Below are 16,934 nucleotides of genomic sequence, written 5' to 3' on the forward strand. Positions count from 1 at the left end.
CTCTGTCTCCAAAAGGCCACATCGAAACTCTGGACCTTAAACACTCTGAGGACTGAGAGGGTTTGATCCAGGCTTGATTATGATCTTTATGGCTCTAGTCTACTTCCAAGTCTAGCTGGAGATCTTAGCAAGGTTTCAGGCTTCTGTGTCTCTATGATATTTGCTGGGCTGGCTGTCCTCCCAACACCTCATGCTCTTGTCGGTGTGTGATGAAGACCCTTTTGACTTTGGATACAAAGGGGAAAGTGATGGGGCTGAAGCGTGGGTGACAAAGCAGGAAAGGTGGCCAGAGAAGTGCTCTAGGCATAGGGTCACTGGTGCTGCTCACAGATCCCAGGGTCAGGTTTACTCTCACTTATGAGTAGGGAAAGTGGCGGGACTCATACATGTGTCCATCCAGCACAGGGCTCTTGCAGGGAAAAAAGCAGTTGTACAAATGGTAAGGATGAGCCTGAGTTGCCTTCCCCTTGCAGGGCTGGTGAGTGATGCATTTTTTTGAAAGCAAGCTCAACGTGTGGAAAAGCCATGCAGGAGGACACCAATTTCCATTCAAATGTGAGGTCAGAAGGTGGTGGCAAGGCTCTGACCTGCCCTGGTGAATACCAGAGCACAGCATGGCCCGAGGCTTGGCACTGCAGTGCGTGGTATATTGGGATGCAAGTGCCTGGCAGAGTGGGGTGCTGGGGTGGTGGCTAAATGCTGTCACGGGGTGGCTTACCTAGCTCCTCACTGCCTCTGAAGGAGTGGATTCCTGCTTCCGTAAGGGGTGCTCTGCAGTTCTGGGCAGTTAAGAGCTCTACGAATGAGGCAGAGATGAGAGCAAAGTTTCCTCTACTGTAGTACGGTATCTCCAGTAATAGTGCTTGTGAAAGCTGTTCAGAAGAATGTGTGGTAGGCAAGTGTGGGGTAACCCAGGACTCACTTAAATACCTCAAAATTAGAGATGGGTGAAAGATCGGAAGCCTGAGGTTTTATGTTACTTTGAAATTTTTGTTAGCCTTAACCTTTAAAACTGAGAGAGATATATGTATGCAATGAATCATTCTGTTCCTGTCCTGGTATTTTAGCAGATGGAGAAGTTGGTTTTAAGATGGAAGGGAGAAAATTATGATACCCAAACCAGAGGTCAAGCTGCAAGGTGTTACAGGCATGTCTTTCCTCCATATGAATCCACATATCCTGAATAACCTACTGATGTGATTTCTAAGACTTGGACACTGGCCTAACTTCCCTGCGTGTTTCCAGACCCAGCAGATTCTGGAGCAATGCTGTGATCCATGCCTACCTCTCCTTGAGTCTTGATACATTTTTGGCTTTGGAGAATACAACAGGGTTTCCACAAAACTCCTCCAAAATCCTATTAGTTTGCTAGACAAGGAAATCCTTCCTGTAGTTTTTTCTTTTTCTTTCTTTTCTTTTTTTTTTTTTTTTAAATATCTTTTTTTCTCTAAAACCTTCCTATGGAGCTCTATAGCAGGATTCAACAGAATTCTGCACAGAGGAATAATTCTATGCTGAACTCTTCGGTTCTTTTTCAGAAGGGATCAGAGACATGAAGCTTAACTGGGGGTGTTTAGTAAGTGTTCAAACGGGATTGTATAGATATAAAGTATTATAGCAGGCATCTGGGTAAAGTGTTATTATACGTGCCCATTGTTCCTACAGTTGAAAAACAGTTTTAAATATTAACCCATATATTTACATCCTTGTAACTTCCATAAACCCTCACCTAATGGGCTGAAATATGTCATGCTTTCTGTTTGCTGGATGACAACTTTCTTCCTGAAAGGTTGAATAAATTCTCTCCAGCTGTCAGTTGTTCCTTTTTTCTTTTTCTTTTTCTTTTTTCTTTTCAAATTTATTCAGAAAAAAAATGAGAGTGGAGGAAGAAGAGGAAACAGTTTTCCCTTTTGAATTATTCTAACCACATGCTTTTAAACAGGGCAGCAGTCTAACCTGCTGGACTTTGAGCTGATAAATGGGTATAAACATAGGGCTTGTTGAAAGCCTCTGTCTGCTTTTGGGGTGTGAGTGGGACAAAAAAATATGGAGGTCATGGTTTCTGATGCCATGACAAATTCAAAGTGTCACTGTAGGCATCCTAAAGTTGATGGAGATATTTCAACCTTAAAGAGAGAGGCACTGTCCCTACAAATCCTGCTGGATAAGTGTCATAAATGGCATTTGCTGTAGGTGTTGGTTACATTAGATCCCATTTCTGTGTTATAGGAGGTAGTTACAGAAATATAGGCCCTGCTTTTATCAGAGCTGAAGACACATCTGGTCTTAAAACATGCTGCTTTTTAAGGGTGGCTTTCAGGCCAGAACATTTTCTTCAGGATTAGCTCAGTAAACAGACCTCCCAGGGCCCTTAAGGAAAACCTCTGAAAAAAAATAGTGTGAGCAACAATTAAAATAACAATAAGCTGCAGCATGGCCCTAGGTAGGAACTAGGACTCTACTCAAACTTGCATTCATCTCCAGCTGGGGAGCACTGGTATGGATGCCCCAGTTCAGGGGTCTTTTGACCCCATCGGAACCCACAGACCAGACTTTGCTCGGTTGGGACCTAAGTGAAGCACTCACACTAGGAAAGAGAGACCCATATGTCTCATCATATGGGGAAAGGGGGCACCATGACTGACTTGACCTTGTTTTCCCCCAAATTCTGACCCCATCCCAACCTTTAACATCCTCCTGAAGTCAGTGGTGTTACAAGGGAATAACAACCCAAACCCTCTGGTCCTGCTGGAATAGGGATGAGAGCTGTGAATGTGGTGCTCCCGATCCTGTGTGCTCCCTGGGAGGGGGCTGGATGTGTGCAATGCCACACAAAGAGCTCAGTGAAGTAGTTGAGCTAGAGAGGCAGTTCCTTCAGCAGCAAGTGGATACTCAGCAGGCTCTTATCTCCCATCTGACTCAACTTCTCCCAGCACTTCTGTAACTGCTTCCTCTTCATCCTCATTAGAGGCAAAGCTCCTCCTTTCCTTTGTCCAGAGCATCTGCCAGTTATCTTGCCTTTATTCCTGCCTTCTGGCCTTCCCACCAGCACTTCTGACTAACATTTATGCCTCTTGACATCACTGTCTCAGCACCCTGGGCTGCTCTTTGCCACGCATGCCTCCAGCCATGTCCACTTGTGTCATGCGCTGCTTTTGCCTGCTGCCTTTTCTTCTGCAATCCATGAGGCTTTAAGGGCATTTCTTATCTTGCCTGACCCAGACACCCTCTCTTCCCTCAAAGCTGAGAGAGTGATACCTTCTGCAAGGCAAAGCAGTCTCAATGCCTTTCTCTAAATATGCCAGATTGTTGCTCTTCTTCTTGCATGCCCTTTGTATGCCCTGTTTTCCCACAGTCCTTGATGCTGGGGATGCTTGGGACATTACACAGCACCAAAAAAGACACCACTGCTTACTCAGCATGGAAGTACACAGGGCAAGCCTGCATGGACAAAGTCCAACCTTTCTTATTCCTAGCCTCATCTGAAGCGTGCAGAATTGAGTAACATGGGATGTGTTGTTTGTACAGCCTCTAGACTGGGCACAGGATAGATCCTGGACCGCAGCCTTTTTGGTCCTCCTTGTACCATCACTTATGACTCTGAGGAAAGGATGCAGAGCCAAGACCTGCTTCGTTCCCTATCAGATGTGTTGTTTTATTTTATTTATTTCTTTGTTTTTCCTGAAGGGAGGGAAATCTGGTATATTTGGCACTTGTGCAAGCGAAAATGAAATAATGGAGGAAATAATGGAGGAGGGAAAATAAAAGGAAGGAGATGTCCTGGGGCAGCAGCAGTAAATAAAAACAAACCTCTCGCTAATGATTTCTGCAAAGAAATCATTTTCCACACATTTCAGGGTGCTTATCAGAGGGAAATGTTTGATCAGAGGGAGGAGAGATTATTGCCCCACCATGATGGTGTTTGGAGGAGGCTACTGTGTCTGATGGCAGCTCTCCAAAAGCAGTCGATCTAGGAAAGTTTGGTGACACAGATGATGGAATTGTGCAGGGGTTTGCTTTCTGTGGCTGAGCTCTGTGCCAACAACCTTTCCTTAAATACCCATAAACCTTTCCATTTGTAGCCTCAGGTGGCTGCCACTACCTCCAGAATGGTGTGGTTGGCAAGAGCTGGCTAGAACGGAGCAAGCATTTGCGGTCCCCTTCTCATGGACGTTGACACTTTACCCCAAAGAGATTTATGGCTGTTTTTAATGGAATAAGTTTTGTCCTTGTAGTGGCACACACTGCTGCGTCCAGCAGCATGCTCGGAGTATTCTCTTGGATCATCTCAGGAATCACCTTTGATTATACATCCTGCTGAGAGCGATGATGCTTTGCCTGGGAGCTCCAGCAAGCTGGTGTTGACCTTACAAAGGCAAATCTCCTGGCTTGGCTTTTTGTGTTGTAATGAGAACAGCTGGCATCTCATCCTGCTTTCTAGCACCCTGGAGGACTAATCTTCACAAGGGTGATGGGTAAAAATGACATGCCAACTCCTGATGTCATTAGGATCAAACGCTATTCCTTGATTCCGAGGTGTAAATCCAGTGAACCGAGACCAGCTTTAGAGCAGTCCTGCAGCAGTGTTGGCCTCGGAGGGCATAAGCGAGGGGAAGCTGGTCCTTTAGAGACCAGAAATCAGCATGAGGAGGTGTTTATAGGTCTGATGACCATACCTGCTTCCCCAACACCCAGATACAGCTTTAGGTTGTGAGCGAGCAGATTTATAAAACCTTGACACTGTTCTCAGGCAGGAGCTTGTAAAAGTCCTTGGGCAGCCTGATGGGCATCTCTCCTCCTACTGCAGATGCGTGCTTTGCTACGCTGGCTGTTGCCACAGCTGTACCTTGGGCAGTATTGCTTTTATGGGCCTTGTGATTTATGGCCGTGTCAGTTGTTTAATCATTTAGTTGGCTCTCCCTTCAGCGTTGTATGATAGTTAGTTACTTGCACAGAAAGGTGACTATCTGATTTAATTATGGAGTCTCAAACCTAATTATGGAGTCAAATATTATTCCATAATCTACTTTTAATGTCTCTATGTTGAGAAGACAGATATACACATGTGTAATGTGCACACTTACATGCCTCTATAATTACGGATATACTTGGGCTCTCATTTATTTCTGTCTCTTTAACATGGGGAGGGTGTGGGGTGGGGATGGGGGAGGCTTGAGCCTCACCTGGCTGTGAGAGATCTTTGGTTTATTTTGTTTTTTCCCCTCCAGTGTGGCTTTTCCTGGCTTCCTTTGCCGGGCTTGAGCACACCGAGACAGAGCCATCAGTCAGCATTATTCAGTCACGGTGCTGGAGGTGCAGAGGGCTGGTAGCACTTGGATTCAGGGCAATCTGATGGAAACAAGTGAAGATTACATTTCTGCTGTTGTTCTGGTAACTGCCATTAATCCTTGTTCCTTGTTTTTGTCTGGATAGACCACACCTGGGAGAGCTTGCATCCTTTCCTCAGAGAAATTCCTCACATAACCCGTGCAAAATCAGAGACAGAGGAGGAAGGACTTGAACAAAAGCAGTGTTGGGGGCAGGGGGACAATGGGGAGAGGAATCACCTTTCCTCTTCTAACTCACCCTATTAATGAATCACATGCCTTAGTTATTTTTGTAGGTAATCTGTGGACTACAGGCATTCACATATGGTCAATCCACTCACAATTATTCTTAGCAGCTGAGGATCTCATACTGTATCTGTTGTATACTCACATCTATTTTATGTGTGTCTATATACAGGTATACCTTATAGCTGGGAATTTTAGCAGTGTGTTTACAATTGTCATGCAGTAAAGAGACTGATTTGCCCAGCACTGGAGATGCAGGCCAAATAATACATCCCAGAAGTACAGAATGGCTGGGGTTGGAAGGGCCTCTGGAGATCACCCAGTCCACCACGTGGCTCCGTGCAGGATCACCTAGGGAAGGATGCTCAGGGTTGTGCCTGGTTGGGTTTTGGGCACCACCAGGACATCTCTGATTCTTTATTAAGAGCTGACGTTCATTTGTTTTGCTTGAAAGGGAAGTCCTTCTGCCTTGTTTCTGTCCTGATTGACACAAGGCGGGTGAAAGGGAGAGGATGTTTCCTATGCGATCTATAGTGTGGATGGAAGATAGCTGTCACAGTCATTTTTCCAGCTCCCTGCCAAGGCTGGGCTGTTCTTTCGGAGTACCATGGCCATAGGAAGTAACTAAGGCTGTGCTCTGAAGATGTTGTAAATCTAGCTCTAGGGTTCTGAGAGGGAGATTAAATACACTATTGGTGCACAATACTGATCCAGTATAAACTCATTCTCCTGGTTCAAATTTGTTCAAAAAAAATTTGAAGTGACTTAATTTTATCTCAACAGACTTTGTATTGCATCATACTATGTCACTTGTCGGCACCACACTGGCTTTATGGCTCATAAGCTTTACCTATCTGCTGGAACTGCCTTCAAGTGGCATGAAGAAAGGCTTAACCTTCATCTTGGGTGCTCTGGTCCATCCAACTGAAGCCTGATCAGATGCCTGTCCCTGATCTGCATCAAACTTGTGCTGCTGGTGATCTGGCAGTACTCAGACCACAACCACAACCATGCTTAAAATTCCTAGTACTTTTGCAAATAATAAAGAAATAGGTGGGGCTTTTTTTCTTTTTTTTATTCTTTTTTTTTTTTTTTTTTTTCTTTTAGTATTCCTAATGTGGGTTAACTGAGTTCAAGTGCAGTCTGGTGCATGCCAGGCTGTTGGTTTTTTGTGTCCTATGATGGATTCTGAAGTTTCACTGACACTTCTCATAAAAGCAAGTTTCTGACCAAAACTTTCCCTGGGGTGTAATGCGGGTTGTCCATTGGCCTGTGCCCCAGAGGCAGCTGCATTTCAGCAGTGGTTTGTATAATCAAGGAAGCAACCCGGGAGTCTTTGGAGTGAAAGGTGATATCTCATCATTAAATGTTGCTGTATAGTCTCCAGTGCTTTGTGGTGAACAGTTTGAAAAAGATGTAGTGTAAAGAGGCTTCCAGGATTTCTGATATTTTGAAGAGATTGGGGATTTAACTGTATGTCACATGAGAGAATGTGAGATCCAAAGGCAACACGACAGAGGTAGGGTTCAAGAAGATACGAGCTCCACTGTGAAGTTCACTGTCACAATCCCAGACTCGTGCCTCAGTTTCCCCTTACCTGAAGCTATTTAATAGGGTTTTTTTTTCTCTCGCTTTTTCATCTTAAGGTATTTTGGAGTCTGGGTAAAACAAAAGCAGTCTCAGTAGTTACAGCCGTGGTTGGGAGTAGTGTACTATGGGATTTGGGCAGCATCTTTTAATACTGCTCTGAGCTCTCTGCTGGTGCTCCTGGAGCTTGAGCAAATCAGGAGCAGCACAAATGCTAGGCAGCCGAAAACATGGCTTGCTTGCACTTGTCTCATCAACATCTGGTTGTTACTAATGTGGTTGCCCCTGCACTTAGGGCGAAAGCCATGCCAAGTGTTATGCTCACTTCCATTTCCTGGAGAATCCCTAATAGGTGGATTTCTCTCCCCCTGTTGTGGGCTCTCACATCTGTTTTTGTCCTCAGCAAATTTTCAGTTTAATCACTTTATAGCCCTGGCATCTGAATACTTGCAAGCATGAGTAGTTGCCTGAGGCAGGAGAAGGGAGCCTACTCAGAACCCTTAATGGGATACCCGTAGTATGACCCAAAGGAAGGTCTTGTCCTTCAGGCCTTTGCCTCCAGAAGTGTGTTTGAGGTGCTCAAGAAACACAGGAGCATCCATAGCAAGGCTGAGCACACAGGCATTTGATTATTTCTCAGTACTTATCAGAGGAAGTGTGAATCTCTCTCTAATTAAGAGCTAATGCCAACTTCTGTGAAATTTGTTGTCATTCACCTGTGAATTATCTTCCTCAAATTTAACTTGACTGCAGGAAGCTTACTAGCGGTAACACTTCCCTCTGGGAGCTTAATTTGGATGGTAAAACGCCTCTGTAGTGGCTTATTGAACAGATCTTGATGCTGGTGAGCTTCCGAGGCCTGGAAGGGCAGTTTGGGTGAGCGCTTCAAAGTCTAGACAGGCCCCACCTCTTGCGGGTTTAAAACAGAGCTAGAGGTCTCCTGGAAAATTAGTTAGTTTCCTCCCTAGATTTCCAGATATGCACTTTGCCAGCTAAGGCAGAAAAGCTGTTGCAGGAAAAAAAAAAAAAAAAGTCTTGATCACTGTCCCTCCAGCGCTTCTGCTCCTGGCTGTCTGGAGAGGGGAGATCAGAAGGTTTCCAGAAGAGGTTACACGTTCAGAAGCCTCAAGTGAGGTTTCCTAATTAGTCAAAGCACAGGTAGCCTGCCCAAACAAGAAAGACAAGTATAATGTCCCTGCACCCAAGTCATTTAACTATTAACCCTGGAGGAGAGTAAGGAGATACCTAAAACAATGACCCAGTTAATTCTGCCTGGTGTTTGAGCAGCAAGGGGGTTTGTTGCTACCTGCGGGTCTGGTGATATCACCATCTGCAGGCTCTCAGCAGAACCGGAGGCCAATAGTTGTAAGTGGGATTTTAAGGTAGATTTGGCATGAACTCACCTGACACTGGTGTAATGCAATGACTTTATTCATCTGTTGCTTGTTTCTACTGACCCGGAGGCACACAGCCAAGCGGGGATGAGTGTTTGAGCATCATGACCCAAGAGCTTGGGTCCAAGGCCAGCAATCAGCCTTTGGAGCAGAAACCTGGCTTTTTATTCATCCTCCATAAAACATTACCCAATGCTTCAAAACCTGAAAGACCCTTCCCAGCTCAGAGCCATGAGTTTTATTCATTCAACTATTTTTTCGTTCATTTATCCCATTCAACACAAGGTCTCAAATGGTTGGTTCATTGTGCTGGTGGCTGCGGTCCCTTCCCTGCGCCCTTGGTGGCTGCAGACTCAGCCTGCTGAGCTAGATTGGTGTCTGCCAGAAGCCTTCTCTTTTTTTACCGGCAGCGAGAGAGGTTAAAAGCCTGTGGGCGGAGGCCAGCACAGAGTGCCCATTGTACATGCGTGCATACCAGAGCAGTAACTCCCTGGAATGCTGCAACGCTGAGGTTTTACCACCTTGTGTTTGTGTTGCAGCCCAGGAGCGTGTGTACATTTTGTCCCTCTCCTAGGAGATTAACGATGAGAAATGGCAGACAAACAGGACGGGCTTTCCTCCCCTCCCCCCCCCCGCCCCTCGTTTTTTATTTTTATTGGACCGGTTGGAAGAGGAAGGTAACCCTGACTCCCATCACCTCCATAGGCTCAAAGGAGAGGCAAGGTGCAAGGCTGGTCAATTAGGCAGAGCAGCTCCCGTGCAACTGGGTGGATTTAATGTACTAATTTCATTAGTAATTAATGACTACCACGTGGTAAACACTTGGGTTCAAAACTATGTAAGGGCATTAACTAACCCACTGGGTAGTGAGTTTGAGTGAGGTGGGTGTGATCCTTGTTGTATAGGTGGTGGAATGGAGAGGCTCACCGACCAGAGGGTGAATCAAGGCAGAGGTGCAGGAGACCTTGGGTCTGTTAGCTCTTCAGCATCACCTTAAATGAGACCAGTGGCAGCAGCTCTGGGGAATGTGTCTCTTCCCTATTGCCAAAAGATGTGCTACTGAAGTGTTAATGTTTTTATGGTGTACCTCTATCTGCTATGAGCTACGCTGCTTAGAAGCCACCTCTTAGGCCAGATGGCAGTTCAGACTGCATGAGAGTGCTTCCTCTGGTTTTTTTTTGGTGGGTTTTGTTTGTTTATGTTTTTTTTTTTTTTCTCTTTTCCTTGCTTGGACTGTCAGCTTGTGCTGTTTATGGGAACTTTATTTGAATTTGTGTCTGGTGGGACTTGGGTGGAGGTCACCCAAATGATTTCATGAAGCTCTAGGATGCTTTGGACTCTCCATTAGTAGCCATATGTGTCAGGGTCAGACAAGTGACCCATGCCATACTCCAGTGGAAATGTGGCTATATAACTAATAAAAGGTGCTTGTTATTACTTCTCTTTGAATTTTAAGCTCATGCAAGGTATTTTTAAAAAGCAGAAAGAAGCCAGTGGTACAAGGATGTGATTTTTCTTGGTGAACTGTGCTTTAGAGTAGTTATGCTGATAATGCTGTTACGGTTTGGTGACAGGTAGCGAAATTTTGTTTCTCCTTTATGGTTTATTGCTGCTAAGAATGACTTGGGAAATCCCAGGCTGTGCTCAGATCTTGCAGTTGGTTGAGGGGTGGGTTTTGGCAGGGTAGCAGAGCTAATCTAGCAGGGAGCTACTGCTGAAAGAGTAGGTCTGCACCCCTGCACCCACTCCTGGCAGTGTCTTCTTGTTTCCTTTTCTGTATGCCAAATGTGATACTCCTCTGACCCCTCCCAGGGAGCTGTTTTTGCTAAAGTAGCAGAAAAATATCTTCATTTCTCTCTGAGATGCCCTTCTGCTAATTTTGTAGCCTAAACTGACTTGCCATGGTGGGAGTGGGGTGCAGTAGCTATATGGGGGATTTTAGGGAGTGTGTTTGAAAGCACCTCAATGCCTTTAAAAATGCCTTATGTGCATTTTTTTTTTAACAAATATTTGGCATTTGTCTTAGCCTTTCTGTGTCATTGGGTGATACATCTTTTGCCTCAGTTGAATATTCACAGCTTTTCCTGTTAACTTTGTCCAAGACTTTGTAATGTCCTGAATACAAGTGCTTCCATCTCAAAGAGTTCACTCTGCAATTTAAAGACAGTTGACATCCGAAAGGATGAGAGCACAGGCTTTGCTTCAGTCAATTCAAGCCTTTGCTACAGATGAGTGGTACCCAAGGGCATGAGAAACTCTAGAAAGTACTGAATTTAGCCTTCCTCCATTGCCCTCAGTACTTGGGTTCCTGATATGTCCTGCAAAAGACCCATGTGAATCCTCCTGCATTTCCAGCATGCTAGGGAACATCTTCGGCTGCAGACAGTGTGTGCCTGGCCCGGTGTGTGATGAACTATTAATCCGAAGTATAATCCAGTCATGTCCTCCCTTTGAATAGCTGGCAGCTGAGGGCATCTCTTTTTCTACCTGGGAAGTGGGGAAATAAGGAGTTTGAAACTCCTCTGCCTGACTCGCAGGGCGACGCCATGTTTTCTGTGCTCTGATTGCTGGGTTATTGTTTAACCTGAGGCAAGCAAGTGTCTGCCTCTATTTTTTTCTTTCCCTCTAAAAACCCCTGTGACAGCGAGGACTTTGAAGTATCAAGGAGGTTCATGAGTATGGAGAGCTGGTTGCCCCCTCGCTTATTTCCCAAGTCCAGAGTTGAAGGCGTTGGCATTTATATGCCAGTGGGGTTTTTTTGTTTGTTTGTATATCCATTTTCATGAATTTAGCAATACATGAGGTTATCATTCCTTGCTTTGCAATCCCACATCCAGCCCTCAGAAGTACTGGCCAGCCTTGGTTCCCACTTTCCTATAAGGAAGGGACTTGAGATGTTGGAGGGGAAGCCCAAGGGTGCCCTGTTTCAGCTATCTCTACACTTGCATTTGATATGTGTGTGCGCGCTAACTTCCTTTTTTCTTCTTTCTTCTGACAGTGGCAGATTTGGTCTCTTCTGAGCTCCTTGCAGCCTCTGGGCAATTGGGACGTTGAATTTGGCTCACAGTTACCATTCATTCCCTGGGATCGTACCTGCCCTTGCTCTCCTCATCCCCTCCCGCACTCCCCTTCCCTCTGATAAAACTCCAGGGCACTGTGGTATTGCTATGGAGCCCAGGGAGACTTTGGGCAGTTCCCGGCAAAGGGGGGGTGAGGCAGATTTTCTGCCAGCTGCTGTCACCTCCACGAAACCTCCACCTGCCTCCAGCTGCACTGGGGAGACGATGCTGCCTGCGGCGGGCTCGGGGAAAGGGATCCCGGTGAGTGGTGAGAGACTGGAGCCTGAGGAAGAGGATGAGCTGGGTTCTGGGAGAGATGTGGATTCCACTTCCAACGCGGACAGCGAGAAATGGGTGGCAGGAGATGGCCTGGAGGAGCAGGAATTTTCCATCAAGGAGGCTAACTTCACAGAGGGGAGTTTAAAACTAAAGATCCAGACCACCAAGAGAGCTAAGAAGCCCCCAAAGAACCTGGAGAACTATATTTGCCCTCCTGAGATCAAAATCACCATCAAGCAGTCTGGGGAGCAGAAGATTTCCAGAGCTGGGAAAAATAGCAAAGCAGCTAAAGAGGAGGACAGATCACACTCCAGAAAGAAGGTAAGTCCTGTTCTTTCCTGTATTTCTCTTTTCTCCTGAAAGCAGAGGGAGAGGGTAGGATTAAACCTGCACAAACAGTTTATGCCCAAGGCGTAACCTTTGCAAAGTTTGCAAAGCCTGGCTTGGCTGTGGTGGAGCTAGTACAGAGTGGTACCATCCTGCACTGCCATGTACGCTGTGGGGATGGTCCTGAACTATCCTTCAGGTGAACCAGTTCGGAAGGGTTCAATAGTTCTGCCAGGCCTCTTCTATTTTTGTGTGTAATTGAGATTTTAAGATTAATCATTACATGAGCGATAAATGAAGAAACCCACTTCTAAACCGCTTTGTGTCTTAGCGCTAATACTCGAGCCTTTTGGCAGTTAAAGCTTTCCACTACATTTTCAAAGTACAGGTATGTGCACAGCAAACAATTGAATCCATTCCTGTATACCGGGAGAAGGGCTCCATTATTCTTGATTGTGCCTAGCAACTCTATAGTTATGCTTCAGAAAATACTTCCATTATAAGTCTCATTTTCTTTCAGATGCATATAATTTTCTTGAAATATCATTCTGGAGAGAAATTTTTGGTACTTTAAGTTTCGGTCAAAATTGATCTTTTTATTTTTTCATTTAGTGATGGAGTGGAAGAGGGAGGGGAAAAGAAAGAAAATCCTTTCTTTATATGAGCTGTTTTCATGAGCACCCTTTTGTTGTTGGCTTGATTTTTTTTTCAGTAATGTCCCCTATACTTAGTATTAAAAGAAATTTAGCATGTTTTAAGCAGCACTGGTCAGGGGAGGGACACCTGGTGACTAGTCCTGTTATTTTGGGTATAGTGGCGTTTCCTCTCCTAGGCATTGGACAAAGGAGCTTTGGTTGGGTTGAGGCTTTAGCACAGTACAAATATTCCACTTCTGTCTCTTTAGTAATACATGGGCGTCATGATGAGTTCAGACAAGGACTCAGATTTGATGAGTCATGAGTATCTCAAACCTGGACAAATCAATCTGGGATGTAGGTGCCCACTGGTTAGAGCTCACGGCATGGCTTGGCTTTCCTGCCTATGCAGCTTGGATCCCTCACTGTGTGGAAGGTCCCTGCTTCTCCCATACCTTATACACTTGATGGATGCTCAAAAGGCTACTTGAAACCTTGAGGAAGCTGATTGCCAAAAGACAGAGCCCAGGGTGATTAACACTGCTCACTCTGAAAGTACATCTCGTAGAAACTGAACTTGGAAAAAGAAAACAAATAAAAATCAAGTTGTGTTGTGGGTTTTTTTGGTTTTTTTTTTCTTAGAATCGTGCTAAATGGAATACTCCACAGGCATGAAAAAATAGCTCTTCTTGGCACAGCAGAGGCTTGGCCCTATAACACACTGAGAAGAGATTTTTCCCACCTCTTGAGAGGGATGGGCTGTCTTAGCACCCAGCAATGTCTTATTTCCACTTCCCTTTCCTCCCTGAATGCTTGCAGAGGTCTCAAGGGAACTAGTGGTTGTGTGAGACCATGCTCAGTGACAGCAAAGGTGTCTGTCATAAGCAACCTCTCCATGGCCCTGCAGGGAGAAAAGAATTGCAAACCACTGCCTGCTGTGCATGGACCGTGGAGAATATGGCTGCTTAGAAATCGGAGCTTTCATTTGCATTTATCACCCACTCTGGTATGGAAGGCATGTTTTTTCCTTCACGTGGCCATCCAAAAAGGTTAAATAAAGCTAACTATAAGGAAGCTAGGTGCAAATAAAATAACCCTGACAACAACAAAAAAGGCACCTTGTGTAGTGTGGTTATGCTCAGGGTGAGACTTTAATTGCAGAAAGATAAGGAGTTTGAAGGAAGTGGAACATGGCCCAAATGTGGTTGCATCTAGCTTGCACTTGTTCTGTAAGGTCTGAGCTGGCTGGTGCTGTGTTCACACCCTGTGCACAGGCTGCAAGTGCTTTGGGACAGCACTGGCCTAATCTGGCCATTAAAACAAAACAAAAAAATAAACCAACCCAGCAGGTGGATGCTCTGAGCAGATGGGGAGAGGGCTGCTGCACCGGCACATCCATTAGCATAACACCCAACGGCTGTGTGCAGCAGCTGCTGAGCCAGGGCTGGGGCAGAGGAGTCCCCAGCAGGGATCTGGAAGACCCCAGTGCTGTGATCTCCAGGGGTTTGATGCCTGGAGACCTGCAGTCTGCATCACCAGTATGGTAAATAACCTGCAGCTGAAGGGATTTTACATGTAACTGCTTCTGAGCTTGTGGGTTGCAGGATCAGGCCCTGGCTGTGAACATCTCCTATCAATGCGTGATGAAAGGCATTGCAGGAGAGGGAGGTTGGAAACTGGTGGGAGAAGGGTTCCAGTGCTGGCAGCGTGATTGCTTTCATGGCCGGTGCATGTGCCTCATGGCACTTCAAGAGATTTTTTTTTGGGGGGGGGGGAAGATGGGAGGAAACAGCAAGTTGAAACTTGAAAGGAGCTGAAGTTCTCTGGTGCACCTGTGGGTTTCCCTGGGAAAGATGAGCACGCAGGTACCTTCTGCATGTACTTGCAGAGACATTGAGAGCTGGGGTAGTGGTTAAACAAAGAAAATATGTGGTTGTCACATTTAAATGATTCTGGTGGTTTTGATATTTCAGAGTTTGATTGCCCGTTGCTTTAATCGGCCCAAACTCCAGAAAAGCCAGCTACCAGCAGAAGCAGCAGGGAACAATGCATTTAAACCATCCAGGCTGTTCTTCAGCTGGCATCACTCCACTGTCCTTCGTGGATTTTTGCCAGGAGAGTTTAGCCCAATGTACCCATTTCGCTTGTGCATGGGACTAGCATAATTCTTTGAGTTTACCACCTCGCTTACAGATGCAGGGCGTATATACAGGCCCTACAGACCTGTGTGTAAGGATGGAGAGCTCAGCACAAACCGAGCTGCAGTGCCATGCTTCTGTCTCTGGTGGGTGGGAGCCCCTCACGGAGTAGCACCTGAATTTATTTTTCCTCTTGAGGAGGAGCAAACTCTATCAGGACTTGTAAAATCACTTATGTTTGTTGCATAATAATTTCAGCCATATCTCCAGTAGTCCCCAGTGCTTTGAAATACCACTTCAGCATTCTTGCAGGAGTTTCAATACACACAGCACAGAGGGCCAGTAATGAAAACATGGAAGCAATTTAAGTAACAGCATGTGGGTACACAAAGGACTGGTAATACCAGCAATGTAGAAAGGGGCTGTGAACTGGGGATATAGCATTTATTCAGTAGCCACTTAGGGAGCAAGAAGATATGCCTGTTCCTAAGCCTTCCATGGCTCTGCTAATTAGGCAATAGGGGCTAGTGCCTGATTTCTAAAGCTGTGGTCCAGGGAGCAGTGGTGATTAGGAGGGGGCTCTGCGGAAAGCCACGCTGCTCATGTGCCCAGACCTGGGTTTGTTGCCTTTGATCCAGCTGCTATGCTATATTAAATGATGTAAACATACAAAAAATACTTTCCTTGTGTTGCTTTTCCATGTAAGCAATTGCCCCAGGGACATGATGTGATGATGAATGGGAGGGAAGGCAATCCAGGAGAGGATCTTGCTGGGTGCGGTTGCTGATGCCCTGGAGCAGGGAGGGAGGCAGGGGGTGAGAGAGCATCAGTGCTGGGAACCTCTGCCGGCTTGTGTGCTTGGCTGCAACCCAACAACTTTTGGGGTTTCTTTTAAGTTGTAACCATGCCAAGTAATTTCACATCAGCTTCCCCTTCTTGAAAATAAGAGTGAAGATAGTTTCCTAACCCCTTTCCCAGAGCTGCTCAGAAGGTGAATCGCAGCTTGGGCTGTCCATGCAGCCACTTCTGTGGCAATTGGAAAGTACACAAATGTTCTGTAAGCGTTTGCTCTTATTTCAACCCTTCAGCGCCTGGGGATGGAGTGGGCTGAACCCTTTCCACATCCAAACCCACAAATGGCTCCATTTCATTTAGTCTGATTGCTGAGGGAGGGAAGAAAAAAGCCAGGAGCCCTAAGGATGTCCTGCTGGCATACTGGCTAGGCCTGCAGCCACTGTTCACCCACCTATGGCAGAGTTGCTCAAGTCCAGTGTCCTCAGCATCACTAAAGAAAGGTGCCTTTCCCTTTGGATAAGGAAACATGCTGTCAGTCTGGAAGGGCACTGAAAGTGTGGCACCATATGCAATGAAGTAATCCATCAGCATTCCCTGCTTGTCATCTAGCATTTAACAAGCCCCAGATGAACCAGTATTTCCCTGGTTTTGTTTTATTTTTTTTTTTTAACCCTCCCTGGTTTTGCTGCTCTATTTTCTTGTGTCTGCAAACAGTTCATTTTCTGCCCCCTTCTTTCATCAAGCATAGCCTGACAAAGTTTCCTTGGAGCTTCCATCGTATGCATAACGTCCTGCTTCAGGGGATGTAAACTCATTTTTTTGCAATTATTATTGCACTGGGTTTTTTTGAGAGCTTGGGATGGGTGAATGCATTTTATTGCTGAGAGATAAGTGGCAGCAAGTCAATTGGAAGTAAAGCTTCCTTGTGTGCAGTCAGAGGAAACTCTATCCTTGGATTTTCTTGCAACTTTTTTTTTTTTCTTTGAGTTCCTGTAGGTATTGCAGTTTATCTGCAGGAAGCAGTTCTAGCATTTTTTCCCTTGAAATTCAGTCTTCCTTTCCCCTGCACCTCCCCAACTTTCTCCTGCGGTTCTCCTTTCCTCAAGTAGTCCCTCATTCACATGCTTTTCCCTTTGTACTCCTCCTT

General features: G+C 45.6%; 1 protein-coding gene across 2 annotated transcripts in view; it reads left to right on the plus strand.

Moving 5' to 3' along the window:
* Positions 1-16,934, plus strand: part of SETBP1 (SET binding protein 1) — a 267,476-nt gene that overhangs the window by 5,426 nt on the left and 245,116 nt on the right. For both annotated transcript variants that reach the window (XM_037374076.1, XM_037374077.1), the window contains exon 2: positions 11,553-12,213. In XM_037374076.1, the coding sequence (XP_037229973.1) occupies positions 11,722-12,213 (492 nt within the window). In that variant the 5' untranslated portion in view covers positions 11,553-11,721. The remainder of the gene's footprint in view (positions 1-11,552; positions 12,214-16,934) is intronic.

Source organism: Falco rusticolus, chromosome Z (genome assembly GCF_015220075.1).
Source record: "Falco rusticolus isolate bFalRus1 chromosome Z, bFalRus1.pri, whole genome shotgun sequence".
Lineage (NCBI taxonomy): Eukaryota > Metazoa > Chordata > Aves > Falconiformes > Falconidae > Falco > Falco rusticolus.